Below are 25432 nucleotides of genomic sequence, written 5' to 3'. Positions count from 1 at the left end.
TAGGTATTTATCCAAAGGCTAAAAAAAAATGCTGATTCAAAGGGGTACATGCACCCCAATCTTTTTAGTAGCCCTATCAACAATAGCCAAAGTTTGGAAAGAGCCCAGATGTCCGTCAACTGATAAATGGATAAAGAAGATGTGGCATATGTACACAATGGAGTATTACTTGGCAATCAAAAAGAACGAAATCTTGCCATTTGCAACAATGTGGCTGGAACTAGAGTGTATTATGCCAAGCGAAATAAGTTAATTAGAGAAAGACAAATATCATATGATTTCACTCGTATGTGGAATTTAAGAAACAAAACAGATGAACATAGGGGAAAGGAAGCAAAAATAATATAAAAACAGAGAGGGAGACAAACCATAAAATACTCTTAAATACAGAGAACAAACTGAGGGTTGATGAGGGGCTGTGGGTGGGGGGATGGGCTAAATGGGTGATGGGCATTAAGGAGGGCACTTGTTGGGATGAGCACTGGGTGTTATATGTAAGTAATGAGTCACTAAATTGTATTCCTGAAATCATTATTACACTGTAGGTTAACTAACTTGGATTTAAATTTTAAAAAATGTAAAAAAATATATTTCTTGAATGTCTTAAAACTGTGTTCAGTACTTTCAAGGAATGCAGATGAAAATAAAATTTGCCCTTTTATTTATTTTTTTAATGTTTATTTATTTATTTTGAGAGAGAGAAGGAAAGCATGAGTAGGGAGAGTGGGAGAGAGAGGGAGAGAGAATCCCATGCAGGCTCCATGCTGTGAGTGCCGAGCCCAAGGCGGGGTTCCATCTCACAAACTGTGAGATCATGACTCGAGCCTAAATCAAGAATTGGACGCTTAATGGACTGAGCCACCAGGCGCCCCCAAATTTACCCTTTTAAAGAGATAGTAATCTTTCTTGAGTCACAAACTAAAGATATTTTGGAAGCTATTAATTTTCTTCTTAGAAAGTGCACATTTGAACATACACTCAAAATTCAACATTTAGCTTTTGGAGTTTATGGGCATTCCAGAGGCTCCTCCATGGATCCCATAGGGGTGAGTTATGGACTACAGTTGCCTCTTATGTATTGGGAAGAAAACTTTGTAGGAGTCACATATGCCCCTAACTTGCCATCTGATCTTGACGAAGTCACTCATCATCTTTAGGACTCCGTTTCCTCATCTGTGAAGAAAAGAAGCATGGAGTAGCTAACCTTCTGGAAATAACCTTTTTTCTTTTCTAGGAGCTAATTATCTGGCTGGGGACATAAAATGAATGATCATAAAAATATTCAAGGCAATATTTTTTTCAACATTTACTATGAAAAATTTTAAACATAGAGCAAAATGGAAGGAATTTTATAGTGCCTACCCATGTCTCCATCACTTAAATTCTAGCATCCAGTTTTATCATATATTTATCTGTTTAACCATTACTCTATCCATCCAGCAACTAATTAATTAATTTTAATTTGAGAGACAGGAGAAAGAGAGAGAGCGAGCATGTGAGTGGGGGAGAGGGGCAGAGGGAGAGAGAATCTTTTATTTTTAAATTTTTTTTGAAAGAGGGAGAGGGAGATTGCAAATAGGGGAGGGGCAGAGAGAGAGGGAGAGAGAGAAAACCCCAAGCAGGCTCTGCGCTGTCATCCCAGAGCCCGAAGCAGGTTTCAAACTCTTGAACTGTGAGATTATGACCTGAGCTGAAATTAAGAGTTGGACACTAAGGGCGCCTGGGTGGCTCAGTCAGTTGGGCGTCCAAATTCGGCTCAGGTCATGAACTCACAGGTTGTGAGTTTGAGCCCCCGTTGGGCTCCGTGCTGACAGCTCAGAGCCTGTAGCCTGCTTCAGATTCGTGTCCCTCTCCCTCTCTGCCCCTACTCGGTTCAAGCTCTGTCTCTCTCGCGTGCGCTCTCTCTCAAAATAAATAAACATTAAAAAAATTTTTTAAAAAAGAGTCAGACACTTAATTGACTGAGCCACCCAGGCGCTGAGAGAGTAAGGCAGAGAGGTTGGGGGCGGGGGGACAGAGAGAGAAAGTCTTAAGCAGGCTCCAGGCTCACCGCAAAGCCGGATGTGGGTCTTGATCCCACCACCCTGGGATTATGGCTTGAGCTGAAATCAAGAGTTGGATGCTCAACCAACTGAGCCACCTAGGTGCCTCTATCCAGCAATTTAAAAAGTGATTTCAAAGTAAATTACAGACATCTTGACTTTCTCCCTACAGTTTTCAGCATGCGTATCATTTAGTTCAATCTTTGTTTACAGTTTTCTTCCTTTGATGTAAAATTTACACACAAAGAAAGGCAAAAATCTAAAGTTCACATTTGTTGGGTTTTGGCAAAGTATATAGTCACTCTTTGTCATCAATTCCTTGCTTATACCTCAACTCTCGTGTCCCTTCTCTCTTTATTTTACTTCACCTGGCGAAACCAAAGCCTGCTTAAACACAATTCTCCAACCAATAAAAAGTTACCTGTGAGGTTGAATAAGACTAGACAACAACAACTATGTTAACTGTGTGTTTTAAATTCATGATTTCTAACATCAGGTGCTTAATGCTTCCCAGCAGTTATGCTATACTTGCTTCATCCAGTCTCCCCCACTAAGTGGAAACCAAGTGTTTCTCAAACTATCTGGGTGAAGGGTCAACTTCTTATATTTTTAAATCCATTTTGGAATAATACTTTTGGAAAATACAACTTAAATGAGTTACAAGAAAAATGAAATAAAACAGAGACATACAAAATGCAAGTCCCAAATTTTTATCATTAAATTTAGCAGTCATAAAATTATTTCATTAAATTGCTAAAAGCTTCTAAATGCTTACCCTTAATTCCTGTACTTAACCTTTTCATGGACAGATAACAAAGAATTTGTGAAAAAGCACTGGTCTGTAGACTAGCCTTTTTTTTTTTTTTAATGTTTTATTTATTTTTGAGACAGAGAGAGACAGAGCATGAACGGGGGAGGGTCAGAGAGAGGGAGACACAGAATCTGAAACAGGCTCCAGGCTCTGGGCTGTCAGCACAGAGCCCGACACGGGGCTCGAACTCACAGACTGCGAGATCATGACCTGAGCCGAAGTCGGCCGCTTAACCGACTGAGCCACCCAGGCGCCCCTAGACTAGCCTTTTTGAGGAATGCTGCTCTAAATGACTAGACTACTTTGCACCTTCTCCTCCCTCCTCAAACATCTCCCTCGTACTTGCCCTCCCTCGCTCTCAGCTGATGATTTTGCTTCACTGAGACACTTGTAGGAATCAGAAGAGAATTCCACAAGCTCTTACCATCATGTCTACTCATCTACCCCTATCTGTGCCTGTATACACCATCCTCTCTCATGTTGCTATGGATGAACTGCCATGCTTCTAGAAAAGGCCAGTCCTTTCACTGCACACGGGGTCATGCCGTCTCAACTCAGGGATGTCACTCTGGCAATTGTCCCCTTCTCTTTTGCATCATGATCCTCCCTTCTCCTCTCTACTATGTCATTCACATTAGTATACAATCATACTGTTATTTCTCCCATCTTAGAAAGCCTCTCAGCCCTCTCTCCCTGTCCAGCTACATACTTAACGTCCCTGTCCCTTTCCTGCAAAACTCCTTGAATTAGTTGTTTATGGCAGCCATCTTCAATGCCTTTGCCTGATTCCCTGTTGGACCCACTTTAGGCAGATTTTAACCCTCACTACTGCATTCAAACTGCTCTTTTTCTAAGGTCACCAATAGCTTTCACACTTTCAAGTAAGTATTCATTTCTCAGTCCTCAGTTCCTTTGGCCCATTGGCAACATTTGACAGTTAATGGTCCTGTTCCTTGAAACATCTTCTGTCTTCTAGGGTACCACACTAGTTTGCTTTTCGTCTGACTTTTCTGGTTTTTCCTTTTCAGTTTCATTTGGTGACTTGCTGACCTGGAAATGTTGGAGTATCCAATCCTTGGACCTCTCTCTCCTCCTTTCTGTCTACACTCATTCCCTACATGATCTCATGCAAATTTTTGACTTTATGTACCATTTATAGACTGATGAACTTCAGGTTCCCAGAACTTCTCCCTTGAATCTCACTTAGATTGCCTATTTGCCATCTTCCATTGGTATCTAATGAGCAGCTGAGCTTCTCAAACTGAACATGTCCAAGCATAGCTCCAGATACTCCTTTCTGCCTCCAAATGCTTTCTCAGTCCTCTCTACCTTAGTTAATAGCAACTCCATCCTTCTAAAGTCCTAAAATCTTGGCATCATCACTGACATCTTTTTTTTTTTTCTCCTACTCTACATCAAATTTCTCAGCAAACCTTGTTACTTATCTCAGTTTACAGGAGACCCAAATGAGGAAGTGTTTTTGCATAAAGATCAAAGACTAATGCTTTTGTATTTTTATTTTATAGAGAGAGCACAAGTAGGGGAGGGGCAGAGGGTGAGAGAGAGAGAGAGAGAGAGAGAGAAATCTTAAGCAGGCTCCATGCTCAGCGCAGAGCCTGATATGGGGCTTGCTTTCATGAACCATGATCATGACCTGAGCAGAAATCAAGAGTCCGATGCTTAAGCAACCGAGCCACCCAGGTGCCCCAAAAGTAATGCTTTTCAAAACAGAAATATTAGGAGAATGCCAATACAGTCTCCAGGCTCATTGAATATAAGAGATGGAAAATGAGCAGCCTCTATTCCACAGGGCTATAGCAGGGTGGCTGGGGCACAGAAAGTTCCCAAGTTCTCCATAGGCAAGAGATGAGTCAGATTTTGTGAAGAGACTGAAGGATGACAGGAAGTTGCTAACAATGAAATGACTTTTCCAGAGGGCAAAAGGAAGGCTGGGGAGATAACAGTGGAAGGATACATCATCATCATCATCATCTAGTCTAATCTCTCATTAAAAGGATAGTTAAGATACATATATACACAGGTGCATTATGTTAGACCCTAATATCTTGAATGCAATGCGTGTATGGCAGTGTTAACTTAATAATTTAATGCCAAGACAAGGTAATCAATAACAAAGTTCCAAATAGTGGCTAATTCATAAGAATTGAAGAAAAAGGATGCATATTATAATAAGTCCACCTATATGAGATACCTGGAGTAGTCAAGTCATAGAAACAGAAACTAGTATGGTGGTTGGGGAGACAGACAGGAGTGGTGAATGTACTTCATGCCACTGAACTGTATTTAAAAATGGTTAAAATGGGGGTACCTGGGTGGCTCAGTCAGTTAAGCATCCAACTTCGGCTCAGGGCATGATCTCACAGTCTGTGAGTTCGAGCCCCCTGAGTTGGGCTCTGTGCTGACAGCTGAGAGCCTGCAGCCTGCTTCAGATTTTGTCTCCCTCTCCCTCTGCCCCTCCCCCCTCAAAAATAAACATTAAAATTTTTACAAATGGTTAAAGTGGTAAATTTTGTGTTATGTATTTTTTAACACACGAAAAAAGGAATTGAAGCAGTGTGCGTTTTAATACTGCTAATCCAAGTCAGTTCAGAGAATGTCAATTGCATACCCTAACAGGAATCTGACACTGTGGAAAGTGTTCTATTCACCTCCTTTAATTCCATCCTCACTGCAGCCTAGTCATGAAAGTATTGTTGTCTCTATCATAGAAGAAGGAAAACTGGGAGCCCCAAAGCATTCTTACCCAAAGTCACAGAGCTAGTAAATAATGGACCTAGGAACTATACCCACGCATATGTGTCTTCAAAGTCTATGTGCTTTCTACGTGCTAATTACATTACGCTGACATAGGGAAGATGTAAACTCTGCTGTAAGAAGTTCCAAGGTCCACGTTTTAAGCATGTGGCACAGTGGTGGACCACTGGCAAGCACTGGCAACAGATGGTTAAAGTCAGCTCCTATTAAACAAAAGCCAGACTGTGCTCAAGTTGAGAAGCTGGTTGTGTGAATAGGAGCAAGCTCTAGGAGAGATGATTGAGGACCTGAATGAAAGAACTCTGTTCAGTGGCAACACCGTGGAAGGGCTCCTCATCACACATCGGATTCAGCAGCCATCTCCTCACACACAGAGACAATAATTGCTATCGTGGGGCATCACCCTTTGGTTAATGCACAACCAAAATATGATGTGCTCAGAGGTGAAATTAAAATTTCATATCCGTCTTTTAGAAATATAAGTGTTTCATAAATATAAGGCATTAAAATGATTTAGATTTCACAAAGCAGTCTGGAAACAGGAACGGTTTTATCAGATGGGTATCATAAAGCTCATTGACTGTCAAAACGACAGTGCCAAAAAGGAATTGGGGACAGACTACTCAGGGAAGCTTTGGATAATGCCAACTTGAACTTTTCTTTTTTTTTTATTCCCACCAAAGCATGTTTTGGAAAATCTATGTATGTATCCTATTGTATAGAGAACTTCAAAAGACTAAAGTGGACCACTGCAGAAACCTCAGAATACTGTCTTGAGAATACTTCAAATATTTCCAAAACACATCAGTATAAAACATCTGCACTATAAATTAAAGATGCCAATTGGGTTGCCAGTAAAGGCAAAGTTTAATATTCCCAGATGTTATTATATAGTATCTTATGATATGTTGGCTGAGTATAGTATGCACATTTGTACATCATGGTATTTTTTCAAAATGTAAATCTAGTCCCTGGAGATATAACAATAGCAAGACTGAATAAATTGTCTGAAAAGTAAAATTTATATTTATTTTTTTTATTGTCAGTTTAAAAGATGGGGGAAGGGAAAGAGCAAGAAAACGAATTCTTCTTTTAAATGCTACTTCTTTCTTACTGAAGTAGAAAATTCTTTTTTTTTCTGAAGTATAATTGACTTACAACATTAGTTTTGGGTGTGTATGATAATGATTTGGCATTTGTATAACAGTGAAATGATCATAATAAGTCTAGTCACTATCCATCACCATACATAATTACAAATTCTTTTTCTTATGATGCGAACTTCCAACATTTACTCTCTTAACAACTTTCAAATATGCAATAACTGTTATTAGCTATAGTCACAATGCTGTACATTACATCCCATGACTTATTTATTTTACAACTGGAAGTCTACACCTCTTGACCCCGTTCACCCATTTTGTCCACTCCCCAACTCAACTTCCCTCTGGCACCCACCACTGGATCTGTGAGCTTGGTTTTTTGTTGTTGTTGTTCATTCTTTTTTGTTTGCTTGTTTTTTGTTTGTTTGTTTTTGTTTTCCACACATAAGTGAAATTGTATGGTATTTGGCTTTCTCTATCCAACTTATTTCACTTAGTATAATACCCTGAAGGTCCATCCATATTGTTGCAAATGGCAAGATTTCTTTGTGCTTTTTTTTAAGTGTGAGTAGTATTTCACTGTATATATATATACCATATCTTCTGTATCCATTCATCCATCAGTGGACACTTAGGTTGTTTCTATATCTTGGCTATTGTAAAGAATGCTGCAATGAGTGTAAGGATGCATATATCTTTTCATATTAGTGTTTTTGTTTTCTTTGGATAAATACCCAGAAGTGGAACTGCTGGATAATATGACAGTTCTGTTTTTATTTCTTTGAGGAACCTCCATACTGTTTTCCACTGTGGCTGCACCAATTCACATTCCCACCAATGATGTGGGTTCCCTTTTCTCCACATCTTCATTAACGCTAGTTATTTCTTGTCTTTTTGATAATAGCCATTCTGACTGGTGTGAGGTAATGTCTCATTGTGGTTTTGACTTGCATTTCCCTGATGATTGGTGATATTGAGCATCTTTTCATGTATTTGTTGGGCATCTGTATATCTTCCTTGAAAAAATGTCTATCCAGATCTTCTGCCCATTTTTTAATCAGATCTCTTTTTTAATTGTTATTGAGTTGTATAAGTTCTCTATGTATTTTGGATTTTAACCCCTTATCAGATACATGATTTGCAAATATCTTCTTCCAGTTAGTAGGATGCCTTTTAATTTGTTGATTGTTTTCTTTGCTGTGCAGGTTTTTAGTTTAATGTAGTTCCATTTGTTTACTTTTGCTTTTGTTGCCCTTGCCTTTGGAATCAAATCTCAAAAATCATCTTTAAGATCAATGTCAAGGAGCTTACTGTTTAAGTTTTCTCCTAGGAGTTTTATAGTTTCAGACCTTTAACTCAAGTGTTTAATCCATTTGGAGTCAATTTTTGTGTATGATGTAAGATAGTGGTCCAGTTTTATTCATTTGCACATGTCCAGTTTTCCCAACACAATTTATTGAAGAGATAGTCTTTTCCCCATTGTATATTTTTGGCTTCTTTGTCATAAGTTAATTGACCATATATTTATGGATTTATTTCTGGGCTCTCTTTTCTATTCCACTGATTTATGTGTCTATTTTTATGCCAATACCATTCTGTTTTAATCACTACACTACAGCTTTGTAATATTGTTTGAAATCAGGGAGTGAGATGCCTCCAGCTTTGTTCTTGTTTCTCAAGATTGCTTTAGCTGTGCGGTATCTTTTATGGCTTTATACAAATTTTGGGATTCTTTGTTCTATTTCTGTGAGAAGGGTGATTGGAATTTTGATAGGGATTGTATTGACTCTGTAGATTGCTTTGGGTAACAATATTAATTCTTCCAATCCATGAGCAAGAACTATCTTCCCATTTGTTTGTGTCTTCTTCAATTTCTTTAATTGATGTCTTATAATTTTCAGTCTACAAGTCTTTTACCTCCTTGGTTAAATTTATTTCTAGGTGTTTTATTCTTTCTTTCTTTCTTTCTTTCTTTCTTTCTTTCGTATTCCTTTGTTGTAATTGTAAATAGAATTGTTTTCTTAATTTCTCTTTCTAATGGTTTGTTGTTACTGTATAGAAACATAACAGATTTTTGTGTATTGATCTCAGCAACTTTAATGAATTTGTTTATTCTAATAGTTTTTGGTAGAGTCTTTAAGGTTTTCTATGTATCAAATCATGTCTGCAGATAGTGTGAGTTTTACTTCTTCCTTTCCAATTTGGGTGTCTTTTTTTTTTTTTTTTAATTACATGGAGGGCATTTTATTTTATTAATTAATTAACTTTTGAGATACAGAGGATGAGAGTGAGTGAGGACCAGAGAGATAGAGAGAGAATCCCATGAGGGGCAGAGAGAGAGGGAGAGAGAGAGGGAGAGAGATGGGGAGAGAGAGGGGGAAAGAGAGAATCACATGCTAACAGCACAGAGTCTGAAGCAGAGCTCACTGGAAGCAGGGCACGAGCGCACCCGGATGAGGGGCTCAAACTCACCAACTGCGAAATCATGACATGAGCTGAAGTCAGACGTTAACTGACTGAGCCATCCAGGTGCCCCAACTGATTTGGATGTCTTTTATTTCTTTTTCCTGCTTAACTGTTCTGTCTGGGACTTCCAACACTATGTTGAATAAAAGTGGCAAGACTGCACATCCTTATTTTGTTCCTTATCTTAGAGAAAAACCTTCCTGTTTTTTACCACTGAATGTGGTATTAGCTGTGGGCTTGTCATATATGCCCTTTAATATGTTGAAGTATGCTCCACCCATACCCATGTTGCCGAGAGTTCTTATTATAACGGATGTTGTATATTGTCAAATATTTTTTGGCAAATATTTTGTCAAATATTTTATCAAATATTTCTCCATCTAATGAAATGATCGTATGATTTTTATTCCTCATGATCCTTTTAATGTACTGTTGAATTCAGTTTGCTAATATTTTGTTGAGGATTTTTGCATATGTTCAAAAGGGATACTCCAGATTTTTAATAAGCATAGATATGAAATGAATAGTTTCTTAAATTTTCGCATGGATTATTCCCATTACAGACTTTTGAGAGGATGCAATGGAAGCTAAATATGCTTGTTTACTTAATAAACTCTGTTTTTGAGGTATTGACTATATTATAGCCTACTCCATTTTTAGAGCTTCCTATATTTCAAGACTATTGGTTGAAGTCTATTTAGGATGTTCAAAACAAAATGAAGCGTGGTAATTTCACAACACCAAAGAAGCCATATTTACATTATAGAAGTTATTTTGGAGGATTTAGTGATTCATAATATCCTTGACCTATGGGAATTGGTAGCAAGGATAAAATAGTGGAAGCAGTTTCCTTCTGGAAGTTTTCTCCTACTTTACTCCATTTGGAGTTCAGTTTCAGTGGTAATAACCATAAAGAACATTTTTAAGTTTAAAGTTATTTTGGTTAACTCAAAAGACTATTTTTATCCAGTCACTGTCTAGTTCAATTATTCAATAGATTTTGAACTCAAAATATCATTATTGAAAGCAGAAAGGGAAAGTTGTCAAGTATGTATGTCCTTTATATAGGTAATATAGCTAAGGTACCGGTCTCCAAATAGTTTGGCATTATGCAAAAACCTTCAGGGATCAGTAAACTAGGTTTATCTAGATAAACTAGATTAAATCACTAGCCAGTTGTGCAACCTTGGAAAAATAATTTTGGCTTCCTGGAACTATGTTTCCTTATTTCCAAAATAAGAACATTGGGCTAGCCTGGGTTGTTTTTGGACCTGCTTCCCCATCAGAAGATCTCATTTTAGCAGTTGTCTGGGGAATCCTAGTTGGGAACCTCCAATTAGCCTATGTAGTCAATTTGAGGACAAATGCACAATGCCTGTTAGATGTTAAGCCGGCATCATGGAATTGCCAAAGTTTCCTTCAAATTCTAATATTCTATGATCCTATGACTTATTTGGTGACTATCCTTCAATCATCATCAACAACGAGTTATTATCATGCCTATTATTTCACCATATTGGGCTAGGCAAAGGGGGATACCGAAAAGTTTAAAAGACTCCTCTTCAATCTGGCTGGAAAATAGGCTACATAGATAAAATTAAGGAAACAGGTTGATGTGTACTGGGTGGTAAGATAACCCAGGGCCGGAGTGTTCAGGAAGACCTTTTTGGACAGGACTTGAGAAAGGTTAACAAGGTAGAAGAGGGTGGACCTATGGGAAAAAGTGATAAAATCTTTCCGGGTAGGATAAATGGAGTCATCACAAACATGGGAACAGAAATATTCAATGCCTGTCTTGGAAGAATAAGCAGAATAGTTTGGCTGGAAAGAATTGCATTATTATTTAATGAGTCTTTAATCCCAAATTGTGTATAGCAGCTTAGCTGTTATTTTAGCAAATGTGGTAGCTATTATTGCTATATTTAGCCAGCCTGTGGTACATCAGACTATCCAACTGTTTACAATTACTTTTATTAACCCTAGGGAAATTATTGATGTGTCTCAGAATCTAACATTGACACAGTGGAACAATCGGCAAATATTTACTGCATCCACATAGTACAGTATGAGAGTCTTTATGAGGCATAAAGCTAGACTGGAAAGGTTCTAGCCCTAGGGGAGCAGACTAGCTGCTGTTGTAGAATGCCCTCGGGGAGAAAAAAAACAAAATAAAATACAAGATCACACAGCCAATTTAGCACTTTAAAAAATAAACCTTCAAGCAGCCTATACTTACAAAACAATGATCTAACTCATACTTATGATGAGAATGAATCATTGATGAATCTAAACCTCTATCTCTAGTCCAGGTCACTTCTTATCCCCATAAGCTCTAAGACCGGATTTCCTTTCTTTATCACTCTGTAGATCTCTATATGATGTACCACAGCATGCCAGACTTTAAGTTCCAATAGAACACATAATCTTCTCTCACATTAATTAATTAATTAAAAAAGAAAATAAAATGTCTTCCATGTTATTAAAAACACCATCTCTCTCCAAACAAAATATAACAATAGTAGAAACCACATTCATTGCCACTTCTATCATAAAAAGCGAGCCACCAAAAAAACTACAAAGCAAGCAAAACCAAGGCCATCTTTTCTCTGTTAATTCCCACACTGGTGAATGGCAACAGCCCAGTTGCTGGGTCAGAAACTTTGGGCCCTGGAAGAAGGGCACGTTGAGATGGGGGAAGATTGGATACATGAAGGGGTAGGGATAAGAGACTGTTATGAGGCCAAGGGATGTGTCTGTCTTGATTGCTGTATTTCTACTGTACCTGGCACTTAGCAATTGTCCAATAAAATATTTGTTAAATTGAGTAGAAACTGGCCTAATAGTGGAAATTATTGCTTTATCAAAGGGGGGAATACATTAATATTCATTCTTTTGCTTTTTCTAGATAGTGTAAAATTTGACTCACAAATTCTTGAATTGTTACTATTTAGTACTTTGGTTCAGCTTCCTCAGGGGCTGAATAGAATTCTGAGAGCTAGCTTCAGAATCGAACCAGTATTTACAATCTAACTTCTGAGGGAAATTGTACTTAGTATTTTAAGCAGCCAATTTACAAAGATACTTTTGGAACACACTTGTTTGAAAATTGAGGATTCTCTGTTCCATATGATAAATGCTAAGTGAATATTTCAGATGCTACTCACTTAATTGGGTACTAGGGAGGGCAAGATTGCTTCCAGGGGGGTAGGTAAGAGAACTTTCCAGGATGGAAGATTTATACAGAACATTAAGAGTGGGGCAGGAGTCAGAAAGACAGAGAAAAGGAAGAAAGGCCTTCTAGATGAGAGAAAAATTACGAACAAAAGCAAGAATAAAAAGGGCACAAAGGTATAGCGGGTAAATGTCTGAATAGAGAAGTATCAGAGATATATAAAAAGAATGTTACTGCAAAAGCAGCATTTTTAGGAAGATTAATTGGTGGTTATCTGTGGCATGATTTGGAGCTGAGACAGAATGGAAATGTGGAAATTAATTAAGAGTCTATTTCATAAATCCTGGCATGAGATAATGGCCTAACCCAGAGTGGCAGTGGATATGCAAAGAACATGCAAAAAGATAACAGGAAATGAATGCTATTTTGTTATTTCACAGAGCAGAAATTATTTTCTAGGCTTTCTGATTTATAACAAATATATAAATGACAGTGAGATATTCTCTCAAATACATCATTGTAAGGCCTTCTCTTGTTTTTCTTGAAAGTAGTTTTTGTTTATATAAGTCATTTATATCATTATATATAATGATATATAATTATACTGATAGAGTAACCAGTTGAATTTTTCATTGTAAAAAAAGGCACCACTGACACTTCTATTTCCAGAAAAATTGTGGATTAAACAACGTGAAAACATCTCTCAGTATAAAACACTTGGAAATCAGGGTAAAATAAAACATCCCCATACACCAAAGTGAAGACTGAGTTGAGAACCAAAACAGGGTGGCGGAAGATGATGCTATGATTACCCTGGAGAGTTTATTGGTCTTGTTAACCTAGAGCCTTGGGTTTATTTCCCATGCAAGAAAACAAGAGGCCTTGGGCCAGTGTTAAGTTAGACATCCCCACAATGCTAAGGCCCCAAAAGGTTGTGCCTTCAGAGGAAGGGCAAGCTAGCAAAAATCAACCAACACAAGGAGGCAAGCAGGAGCTGGATGCTTTACACCTGTATTTTGGGTGGACTAAAGTCATATCCACTTTAAATTTGTAACCATAGGTCCTCATACCGATTTGTCACTTGAATTTACACTATCTGTAGAGGCTCTCCCACACGGAGAAATCAACCAAAAATAATGAGGTCTAGGCTACGCTGGCATTACTTCTGGAGTGCTTGGTAGAAGCAAAGGAAAAACCTTTCTGGAGGGATATGCCTTTAGTCATAGTTGCAATAATTTCCACAGAAAGCTTCACAGATTAAAATTATAGGCTACACAAGGAAATAATCTACTATGAGTGAAGGTCAGCAAATATATCATATGGCATGATTAGACCCCAAGAAATTCAATTAATGGGAAAATTGGTTAGATATTCAAAATATCTGATTTTTACAACTATCTACTTCATAGAAGAAATTAAGAACATAAGAAAAGAACAAGCTGTTAAATTTTTAAAAAGTATTTTGGGGCCTCATTCTGGGCAGATTTCTGGGAGAGGGGAGTTGTTTCGTCATAAGCAGGGCTAAGACTGATTGATGGTTGGGAGTTGTCAGTATTACAAATCATGATGTCCAGCGAACTGGTATGAACTTTCGTCCCAATTGATTAGTGCCTATATTAAAAATGTCAGATATTTGGGGTGAGGCCTTGTGGCAGGGATCTCCATGAAGTGGTGATAATTTAAGTCAAATGGTGAGAAAAGAGTGGCTGTGAGATTTCTGTCCAGTTGGAAGCAAGACCCCAGCAGTCAGGTAGAATGTAAGGGTAATGATGGTGTGGGAGGGTGTCGAGGTTAGCTGCTGACAAGGACTAGGGTGACTGTCAAGACCCCAGTCAAAAGGGCTTGAGGTTAGGGGCACCTGGGTGGCTCAGTCGATTGAGCATCCCACTTCAGCTCAGGTCATGATCTCACGGTTTAAGCCCCTCATGGGGCTTGCTGCTGTCAGTGAAGAGCCCGCTTTGGATCCTCTCTCCCCTTCTGCCTCTGCTTCCCCCCTGTTCATGCTCTGTCTCTCAAAAATAAATTAAAAACATTTTAAAAAAAAGGGCTTGAGTTTAGGACAGATATATCTAGGAGAAAAATGGATTACCAAATAAATTGGGAAAGAAGTCCTGTAATGCAGAAGAATTAGGCATGCACGAAGAATACAGGGAGCAGGGAAGATGCAGGTCAGAGTATGAACTATAGGTGCCCTGGATACCAGACTTAGAATACCAAGACTAATTCCAGACCCTATGTATGATAGGAATGGGGCTTCCAATATGCTACCAGGCTTGGTTCAGACTTGGTCAGAACTGGAGCAACTTTAGGATCTGAAACTGGGTGAAGTTCCATGAGGCAAGCACTGATAAAGCTGACTGTATTTATATATATGTGTATATATACATACATATATATATACACACATATATATATATACATACATGTATATATGCATTAGTATTAGGTAATCAATTGTTATCTTCTTTACTACAAAATATCATGCAAAAGTCGATACGACCCAAAGCAATCTACACGTTCAATGCAATCCCTATCAAAATAACACCAGCATTCTTCACAGAGCTAGAACAAATAATCCTAAAATTTGTATGGAACCAGAAAAGACCCCAAATAGCCAAAGCAATCTTGAAAAAGAAAACCAAAGCAGGAGGCATCACAATCCCAGACTTCAAGCTATACTACAAAGTTGTAATCATCAAGACGGTATGGTACTGGCACAAGAACAGACACTCAGATCAATGGAACAGAATAGAGAACCCAGAAATGGACCCACAAACGTATGGTCAACTAATCTTTGACAAAGCAGGGAAAGATATGCAATGGAATAAAGACAGTCTCTTCAGCAAGCAGTGCTGGGAAAACCGGACAGCAACATGCAGAAGAATGAACCTGGACCACTTTCTTACACCATACGCAAAAATAAACTCAAAATGGATGAAAGACCTAAATGTGAGACAGGAAGCCATCAAAATCCTCGAGGAGAAAGCAGGCAAAAACCTCTTTGATCTTGCCCGCAGCAACTTCTTACTCAACACGTCTCCAGAGGCAAGGGAAACAAAATCAAAAACGAACTATTGGGACCTCATCAAAATAAAAAGCTTCTGCACAACAAAGGAAACAATCAGCAAAACTAAAAGGCAACTGATGGAATGGGAGAAGATATTTGCAAGTGACATATCAGATAAAGGGTTAGTATCCAAAATCTATAAAGAACTTATCAAACTCAATACCCAAAAAACAAATAATCCAGTGAAGAAATGAGCAAAAGACATGAATAGACACTTCTCCAAAGAAGACATCCAGATGGCCAACTGACACATGAAAAAATGCTCAACATCACTCCTCATCAGGGAAACACAAATCAAAACCACAATGAGATACCACCTCACACCTATCAGAATGGATAACATTAACAACTCAGGCAACAACAGATGTTGGTGAGGATGTGGAGAAAGAAGATCTCTTTTGTATTGTTGGTGGGAATGCAAGATGGTGCAGCCACTCTGGAAAACCGTATGGAGGTTCCTCAAAAAACTAAAAATAGAACTACCCTATGACCCAGCAAGTGCACTACTAGGCATTTATCCAAGGGATACAGGTATACTGTTTTGAAGGGACACATGCACCCCCATATTTATAGCAGCACTATCAACAATAGCCAAAGTATGGAAAGAGCCCAAATGTCAATCGGTGGATGAATGGATAAAGAAGATGTGGTATACACACACACACACACACACACACACACACACACACACACACACACACACAATGGAGTAGTAATCGGCAATCAAAAAGAATGAAATCTTGCCATTTGCAACTATGTGGATGGAACTGGAGGGTATTATGCTAAGTGAAATTAGTCAGTCAGAGAAAGACAAAAATCATATGATTTCACTCATATGAGGACTTTAACATACAAAACAGATGAATGTAAGGGAAGGGAAACAAAAATAATATAAAAACAGGGAGGGGGACAAAACAGAAGAGACTCATAGATATGGAGAACAAACAGGGTTACGGGAGGGGTTGTGGAAGGGGGGATGGGATAAATGGGGAAGGGGCACTAAGGAATCTACTCCTGAAATCATTGTTGCACTATATGCTAACTAATTTGGATGTAAATAAAAAACATAAAAAATAAATTTTAAAAAAACATGCAAAAGATTTTTTTTTGCACACAATATGACTTCTGTTTAAATGAATGCAACATCTCAATGAACAGATTTATGATAAATCCATCCAACTTTTTGCTATCTATCTCTCACTGTCATTATAATTTCTTCCAAAGTTTTATTGAGAAGTCATTTTCTCCTGTGCTGACAAAGTATTTCTTGAGGAGTGACTTCATTGAAATTTTTCAATTAAAAAGTTCATTCGGAATGTTTGGAATGTTCAGGATGTTTTCTGTTTGAGACATAGAATCCCATTCAGCCTTGTCCCCACCCCGCCTGCCATGTTGTTACTCACCTACAGGCTTAGTCTGGAAGGGCCTTGGCAGGAACTTCTCCCTTCTGGAAAGAGCCTGCAGCTTCTGGACTCCCAGGGTTGGGGATTTGCCTCTGAGAACCACAGAGTTTTTCTGATCCTCCTGGGTCAGACCTCTTGGGAACTGTGCTGCCAGATTCCTTGTGAGTTTCCAGAAACTCCTGGGCCTCTTGACTCAAATGGCTCCTTGTTCTCTCCCCTGCCCTCAACAGAGCCGCTCTCCTCCTCAGCACTCCACTGTCTCCAGCTCTAGGAGCCTGCTTTAGAGTGGCTTTCAGTATGCTGTTCAGTAGCATGTTAGTGACAACACTAGCAGTACTCTGTGGCAATCTTCCAAAGTTAGAAAGATCTGTTTCCTGTAAAATAGAAATAAAATTCCTAGATTCTGTGTTTGACTTGGAGGGCAGAGAGGAGGTGAAGGAAACGGGTGTACAGAGTGCTCCAAAATGCCAAAGTGTGTTCCGAGATGCATCTCATCTTGAGAAATTCTTTTGGAGAGATTGGTTAAGGGAATTTTGGTTAGTTGGAAAAAAAAAAAGTGTAGAAATCTGCATACCGTTCTGTATTATGGAAGCTCATAATTCTTAGGAGCATGTTTGTAGTTCTAAGAAGTCCTATAATAAAGAAACTTACTTAATTTGGATTAGTGCTTTCCAGACTTTTTGATCTCCATATTTTTTTATTAAAATTTTTTAACGTTTATTTATTTATTTATTTATTTATTTTTTATTATTTCTTTTTTTTAACGTTTATTTATTTTTGAGACAGAAAGAGACAGAGCATGAACGGGGAGGGGCAGAGAGAGAGGGAGACACAGAATCGGAAGCAGGCTCCAGGCTCTGAGCCATCGGCCCAGAGCCCGACGTGGGGCTCGAACTCACGGACTGTGAGATCGTGACCTGAGCTGAAGTCGGACGCTTAACCGACTGAGCCACCCAGACGCCCCAACGTTTATTTATTTTTGAGAGAGAGAGAGAGAGAGAGAGAGAGCATGAGTGGAGGGAGGGGCAGAGAGAGAGAGAGAGGGAGACACAGAATCTGAAGCAGGCTCCTGTCTCTGAGCTGTCAGCACAGAGCCAGACGCGGGGCTGGAACTCATAAAGCTGTGAGATCATGACCCGAGGTGAAATCAAGAGTGAGATGCTTACCTGACTGAGCCACCCAGGCGCCCCATAAAGTAGTTTTTAAATTCTGCTTTTTTTACTTAACATAGCATCATTCATATTCTCCATGTTGTTATGTTCACACATATTATTTACAGCTTCAGAAAGTATATGTCCTTGTTAGCCAGCTCTGGAAGGACAATATATACACAATGGGATGAGACCATTGTGTACAGTGGTTTTTCTTTTTTGTTTTGAAAACCTGCAAGTTGGGGCACCGGGGTGGCTCAGTGGGTTAAGTGTCCAACTTTGGCTCAGGTTGTGAGCCCTGCACTGGGTTCAGGGTTGGCAATGCAGAGCCTGCTTCTCTCTTTCTTCCTCTCTCTCTGCCCCTCCCCAACTTGTTCTTTCTCTCTCTCTCTCTCTCTCAAAAATAAATAAATTAAAAAAAAAAACCCTGCAAGTTTACTGCTACAGTGATTTAAGGTTGTTCGCTCACTACATTTATGTGAAAGTAACTACTTCCATAATATATATAATAATATAGTATCTACGTAAATAATAAACGTAAAAATTCTGTTGAAGACATCTTCAGCTTTTCCTCTTAGTTAACATAGTCATCCGAATTTCTCTCCCCTTCCCAACTCTAGGGGCTGTAGTCAAGGCTTCATGACATTTTATGACCCCCTTTATGGAAATGAAAAACATTAAAGAGCTTCAGTGACCTTTGTAGTTTTAAAACAAGTGGTAGCCTCACTATGGCACGCTTGATTCTTCTTTGTGGCCTGTGGTATATGGCATTGGTTGCCTGGTGTCTTTTCCAACATTTTCCTTTGTAACAGATTCTATTCCTCCTTTGCTTGGTCTATCATGGAACCCATCCGCTTGGACAAAGTATTTCGTTCAGAGGTGACAACATCCAAGCAATTGTAATTCTTCCCCGGGATTATTAATTTATGGAAGTTGGGGCTGCCAACGTAAGAAGATGTGAGATTGGCGCTATCTGGGCAACTGTTTTTCCTGCCAGCTGGGAGAAGGTGTGCCTTCGGCTAAAGAGAGTAACACTGAACAGATATGAGAAGTGCAAAGAGAGACACAGAGCTGATACCTTGGTCCCCAGAGCGCTTCATTCAGTTTTGTGAATTACTCTGGTGTACTTTCTACCGCTATGACTTAAACTTGCTTAGCTAGGCTTAATTGTGTCTTTATAACTTGCAACCAGGAGAGTCCTAACTAATTCAGTTCCTACAATGGTAGATAAGACATCAACCGCCAGTGAAAAGCACCACTAGATACGGTTAAAAGACTCAGATCCCAATAAAAACATAAAGCTATGAAAATGAGACAACACACATATTCTGCCAAATTAGGCAGAAATCTATCATTTTAATTTCTATTGAAAACTGGTTAATATTTGAAGTATCTAGGCCCACTGTAATCAATAATGTAGTTATTTCCCAAAGTGTAGCGTTGTAGTCAATGTGCCTGTAGTTCATTTGAGGGTGTGCTAGCCTAAAATACAAGAGGGTGGGATCAGAAAGTGAGAAAATGGTAAGAACTTAGTTCTGGATCGATCATGATTTCTTAGGAATTAAACAAAATGGATGAAAGAAGAGTTGAGAGATGTAAGGACGAATGGCTGACACATTTCTGTACCTTTTAAAAAATATCTTTGCAAACCTGATATATTAGATTGCTTGTAGTTGTCTACAGTTCTGTTATTTTTATTTTTTTAATATTTATTTATTTTTGAGAGAGGGAGTGCAAGTGAGCATGGGGGAAGGGCAGAGAAAGATGAAGACAGAGGATCATCCCCTGTCAGAGCAGAGACGGACATGGGGTTCAAGCTCACGAATGGCGAAATTATGACCTGAGCTGAAGTTGATGCTTAACCAACTGAGCCACCAGGTGCCCCTCTATTATTTTTAAGGAAGTAAAAACTGTTAACAGATGAACAAAAACGTTCTGGGGCACAACATGGTTACCTTAGTGTTTTTAATTGCATTTACACTTTATTTGGATTGATAGAATTATCCACGATTATTTCTGTTGGTGAGGGTGGGAGGATGGTCTAATTTGAATAAAAGGCATGAATTTATTACATCATTGTCAAATAAGTAGTATAATCTTGAAGGAATCTCAGCCAAAATTTTATCTTGCAGCCATTTGTCAAGAAAGAAGATATTTACATTTAAAATATTAACATTCTGTCAGAGAAAAATGAAATGCAGATAAAATGCCTTAGTATTTTAATGTTAATAAAGTATATATTCATCATGACAGCTGTATATTTCCTATTTAATACAGTAATGTAAAATCTAGATTAGAGACAGGAAAATATTCTCATGATGGAACAGTTTTGCAAGAAAAGTGATTTTATTAGGGCAAACAATGTTAATAGCATGCATTAATATTTTATGTTAAATAATTGTGTGATTATCCTTTTAGTAACATATGGATTCCCTAGCACTTTTGTTTTATCATCTCATCCTTAAAAATTCCAGTGGCTTGTTTTCTTGTATTTTCCTTAATTGTGATCTTAAACAGATCCTCAGTTTTAAATCTGCCAGTTGTTCTGATACAGATGCATAAATACATTTTCTCCAGTTGGTTATTTATTCAAAGACAGCTTGTTTGTGGATACTGTCAGGACATCTGCATTTTATTGGATCTAATTTTTAGTAATAAAGACCTCCCACATTATAGATTCTTTCCAGTCTAAATTAGCCTGTGTGGGAAGCAAAAGAACCATCAGTCAGGGAGAAAAAGTGAATCCATATGGCGCTGATGAGTCTGTTTCCCCGACTACAATGATGAAAGGGTTGAATATAGACAGTGCCCCCAGCAGATCCATGTTTCTTTCTCAAAAGCTTGCTAGAACAGGATTCGTGTCAGTCTCAACTCAGTATCTTTGAGCCAGTCCAGTTCATCTATGCATCAAGCCATAGACACCTAACAAAATTTTGTGGGTGCATTCTCCTTTACCTTTAATCTTGCTCTTTTGCATGTATGTCCAGTCTCTGGCTCTTGCCATTCTCCTTCCATTTTTGGGCTCACCTTTGCCTTTGGGACTTGTTGGATTTTTGATTCCCTGGTCCAATACTAAGGACTTTGGTTCAGGCTTCCACACAATCTCTATGTCATGGAGAAATCTTAAAGAAATCTGCATGTGCCAAAAAGTAGTCAAAAGGGGCATCTGGGTGGCTCAGTCGGTTGAGCGTCTGACTTTGGCTCAGGTCATGATCTCATGGTTTATGAGTTGGAGTCCCACATCTGGCTTGCCGCCGTCAGCCTGTCAATGCAGAGCCTGCTTCAGATACTGTCCCCTTCTCTCTCTGCCCCTTCCTCCACTCACCCTCTCTCAAAAAATAAATAAAACATTAACAAAAAAAAGTAGCCAAAATTTTTATTCCTGCTTTTAAAAAGGGACAAACAAAATGTGGTAATAGAACTTGAATAGGTGACAGGTCTTCACTTTTACAAGTTAAACTACTTCACTGTGCAGAGAAACAGACAGGAAATGAAAGTTTTTCTTTCAATGGACACCCTATACCTGGAACAGTTAATTTCTCCTGATCATTACACCCATGGGCATAGTATATTCTTTACTATCAATGTTATCTCCTGTAGCACAAACCAGAAAAACCTGTGATTTCAGCCCCTCGTCAACTCTGAGTCTCAGCCAATGAGAAGATACTGTGTCTTCAAACATGGCTGAATTTATGTTCTTTTACGTTTTTGGGTATGTTTAAACTTAGTTTAACAAGTTTCCTAGTTTCAGAGGTGATGCAAATTGATGACTTATCCTTAAAATACTTATTATTTAGTGCAGTGGGTAGAATTGTGTCCCCCCCCCCCCAAAAGAAGAAAAAAACCAGTATGTTCAAGTTTCTACCGCCTGGCACCTGTGAATGTGAGCTTATTTGGAAATAGAGTCTTTGCAGATGAAATCAAGTTAATATGAGGCTATGCTGGATTAGGGTAGACCCTAATCCAAGGACTGGTGGACTTATAATAAGAGGGAAATTTGGACATGAACATACTCTGCCATGTGATGAAGGCAGAGATTTGAGTGATGTGTCTATAAGCCAAGGAAGATCAAAGATTGCTGGCACCCCCTAGAAGCTACAATGAGGTAGGAAAGGATTTTTCCTGGAGTATTGAGAGAAAGCATGGCCCTCTGTACACGCTGACTTTGGACATCTAGCCTCTAAAATTGGGAGAGAATAAAATTGCTTTAAGCCATTTAGTTTGTGGTGATCTGTTATGAGTTTCTCATCAGTGAAAGGGGGCTTTGGCTTACCAGATGATCTCTGAAGTCAGTTTCACTTGTAATACTTTATGCCTCTAAATCTGTAACATATTCTGATTTTTCCTTAATTGTATAGCTTTGTATAAACTGTATAGAAAGTCACTTATGGATTTAATGTCTCCTCCTCTTTCTGCCCCTCTCACCCACCTCCAAAAAGGAGAAGTGTGTGAAACTAGAGTATCTTAGTCTGCAAGATGAGCTTCATTTCGGGTAATAAAGTTGATGGACAAACTGTCTCTCAGCTTAGGTGTTAGTCTAGCCTCCTCTCTAGCAAGCATGTTTGAATAAAAGAATAAACACTAATGTCTGTCCATGGACTTATCAACCTAGCAGTATAGTGGAACAGAGGAAAGTTAACGTGGCATACTCCCTGAGCAGGCAGTTTAAACTCTCTGTTTCCTTACCCTTAAAATGGCTATCACAATACCGGCTTACTGGGTTGTTGAGCGGACATGAAACAGAATGCTGTTAATACCTTTTTTAAAGTGCCTGGTATGGCGTGCTTAAAAACTTTACTTGCTTACAAAATTCTCGTTTACAGAAAGGATACTGAAAACATCCGGGATCCCCTTTTCCGGATTCCCCTTTTCCGCGGTCGGCAACCACGTACCCATGTCCATGGAGCGCTTGGCTGCGGCGGGGAGATTTGCATTAGGAAACCTGGCGCGCGGGGGGAGGGGGGCGGAGTGGCGCCGGCGGAAGCGCTCTCGCGCCACTGTCAGCTGCGCCGGAAGTTCCTGGTCGGGCCTGGCGGTAACCTTGGGGTCCTCGCCGCCTCCGCCGCCGCCAGGGTGGGCTGCGCGAGTCTGAGCCTCAGCCGGGTCGGGACTGGTAGCAGCTAGGAGACGCCGGGGTTGTAGGAGAGGACGCCGAGGGCCGTGGGGACCAGGAACTGCGGGCGCAGGACCGCCCAGCCGACATGTCTCTAGTGGCGGAAGCCTTCGTCTCGCAGATCGCAGGTAGCGCGCGTGGCCCTGGGCTGCGGGTGGAGGCGGGGGCGGCGCAGGGCAGTCGCCGGGAGCAGCGTGCGGGTTAGGGCTGCAGCTTTGCCTCAACCTTGCGGCATTAGATGCAGAACCCAGGCCTGGGGATAGAGGCGGGCACGGAGTACCAGCCTCGTTTCACAGATGGGAAAACTGAGGGGGGACACTTGGCCAAGGTCACCTAGCAGGGGCGGGAATACCGCCTTCCTTCTCGTGGGCGTACTTTGGTTCCCCTCCGGTTAGGTCAAGAGGGGTTGGGGTGCGTGAAGGATGTCGTGGGTTGGCATGAGGGGGCGTGGCTACAGGGGCCAGGTCTTGTAAGGCTTCATTCAGTCTGAGAGTGAGGTTGGCCTCCGTCGTTGGACCTGAAGTTTAAAGTGATTGTCACTAATGAGTTGCCCTTGTTACCTAATGTTGTTGAGGGGCTACCGAAGATCTTGCTTTCTCTCCCAGCACCACGATATTGCCATCTGCTAGGTCTGCAGGATTCGTCGAAAAGTCAATCTACATATATTTTTTAGAAACACCTTTGATTTGATGGACTGAATGTAGCTGATGTAAATAAAATAGATTTATGTTTTCTGTTTGCGAGGTTCTTACTGTAGTGGAAGAAATTAAATATTGTTGAGGAAGTGAGGAGACTAGACACAGGTATTGTAGGTATGTATTGATGGGATAATCTTTAAATGGAGTTAATCTTAACTTCCCAGAAGTATTTTCAACATGAGTAAAGAGACAGTTACCAGGATAAATAGGTATATTTAAAATGAAGTCGTGTCTTGGAAATGGAAAGTACTGAATGTGTCCTAAAATTTGTAAAATGGTTTTCATTGCATTGCATTTGTGTGAACATAACGTTTCTTTTTTTCTTTTTCACTTAAATACATTGTTTTCTGGCAGAGAGGGAAGGCCTCACTAGATTAAAAGCTTCATGAAAATAGGGATCTATTTGTTTTGTCCCCTATTATATCCTGAACACCTGTTAGTTGGTGCTTAGTAGAATTTGTGACCCGAGTCAGTGAATAATCTTAAGATTTCAAACAATGATTATTTCTCTTTTTACCGCTTATGTTAAAAAAAAAAAGTTAGATCACTGATTTAATTTCCATTTCTGCAATGTTAAAAAAAATCAGCCATTTCATATTGTATGCTGATAATGGTATACTGTATGCATGTATTCCAATGTGTGATTTCTTCTAAAGAAAAAAATGATAAATGTCTTTTAGTAAACTTAATGAGTTTGGACTTTTGTGTCAGTTAGTAAAATTTTAAGAATTTCTAGGAATTGTAATCTGTCTGTCATCTTAGCTGTTTGTAATGCTCTATTACCCTAGAAGGAGGCATTTAAAGATGGAAAATTCAATAAATGGTGTTGGGCCAGTTCCTAAGTCATAACACCACAAGAATAAATTCCAAATGAATTAAAGATTTAAATGTAAAATAAGAACAAGGACCAAATTGTAATAAAATAATTAGAAAATATAGGTGGTAATTTTCAATAATCTTGGGTAGCAGAGGGAGCCTAAGGACACACAGGATCCAGAATCCTTGGGAGAGAAAATTGGCAGATTTGATTGCAGAAAAATTTAAAAAGCTTTATATGATAAAAGACATACGTTTCTACAGATTAATGAAAATATCAGCAGAATCCAGGGTAAAGGATAGGAACAGGCAGTTCACAAACAGGAAATGCAGATGGACAATGAACATATGAATAAATGCTCTCCGTCAATGAAAGTAGATAGTTTTCCAGCTAGTCAGATGCACAAAAATGAGTATGATAATTTCTAGTACTGACAAAGGCATGGGGAAAACATCTACCCTTAAACTATTGGTGAGTCTATAAATTATTACTACTTTTTGGGAACTTAATATAGCAGTGTTTATTAAAATATCGTCCTTTGATCCAGAAACTTTTCAGGGAATTTATTTGATAAAAATATAAGGACTATTGTTTAAAGCAATATGCATTATAGCATTAATTTTAATAGCAAAAAACCAGAAATGTACTAAATATATGCCAAATTACGGTATGCCCACATTATTACAAATACTAGAGATCAAGAGATACATCTGTTAAATATATCGGCTTGAAATTTATGATTATCTTAAATAAAAACAAGTTATAGTATAATATATATATTGTATGAACCCCATTGTTGTTAAATAAACCCTAT

The 25432-nt window shown here is 39.0% G+C and overlaps 1 protein-coding gene across 1 annotated transcript in view; it reads left to right on the top strand.

The window, feature by feature from the left end:
* Nucleotides 1-23012: 23012 nt before the first annotated feature.
* MTX2 (metaxin 2) overlaps nucleotides 23013-25432 on the top strand; it is a 66262-nt gene continuing 63842 nt past the window's right edge. The window contains exon 1 of the mRNA XM_060621847.3: nucleotides 23013-23231. Coding sequence (XP_060477830.1) covers nucleotides 23192-23231 — 40 coding nt within the window. The 5' untranslated portion in view covers nucleotides 23013-23191. The remainder of the gene's footprint in view (nucleotides 23232-25432) is intronic.

This window comes from Panthera onca, chromosome C1, assembly GCF_046562875.1.
Source record: "Panthera onca isolate mPanOnc1 chromosome C1, mPanOnc1 haplotype 2, whole genome shotgun sequence".
In the NCBI taxonomy this organism is placed as follows: domain Eukaryota; kingdom Metazoa; phylum Chordata; class Mammalia; order Carnivora; family Felidae; genus Panthera; species Panthera onca.
The sequence above is the reverse complement of the archived record's forward strand: the minus strand, read 5'-3'. Positions and strand labels throughout refer to the sequence as shown.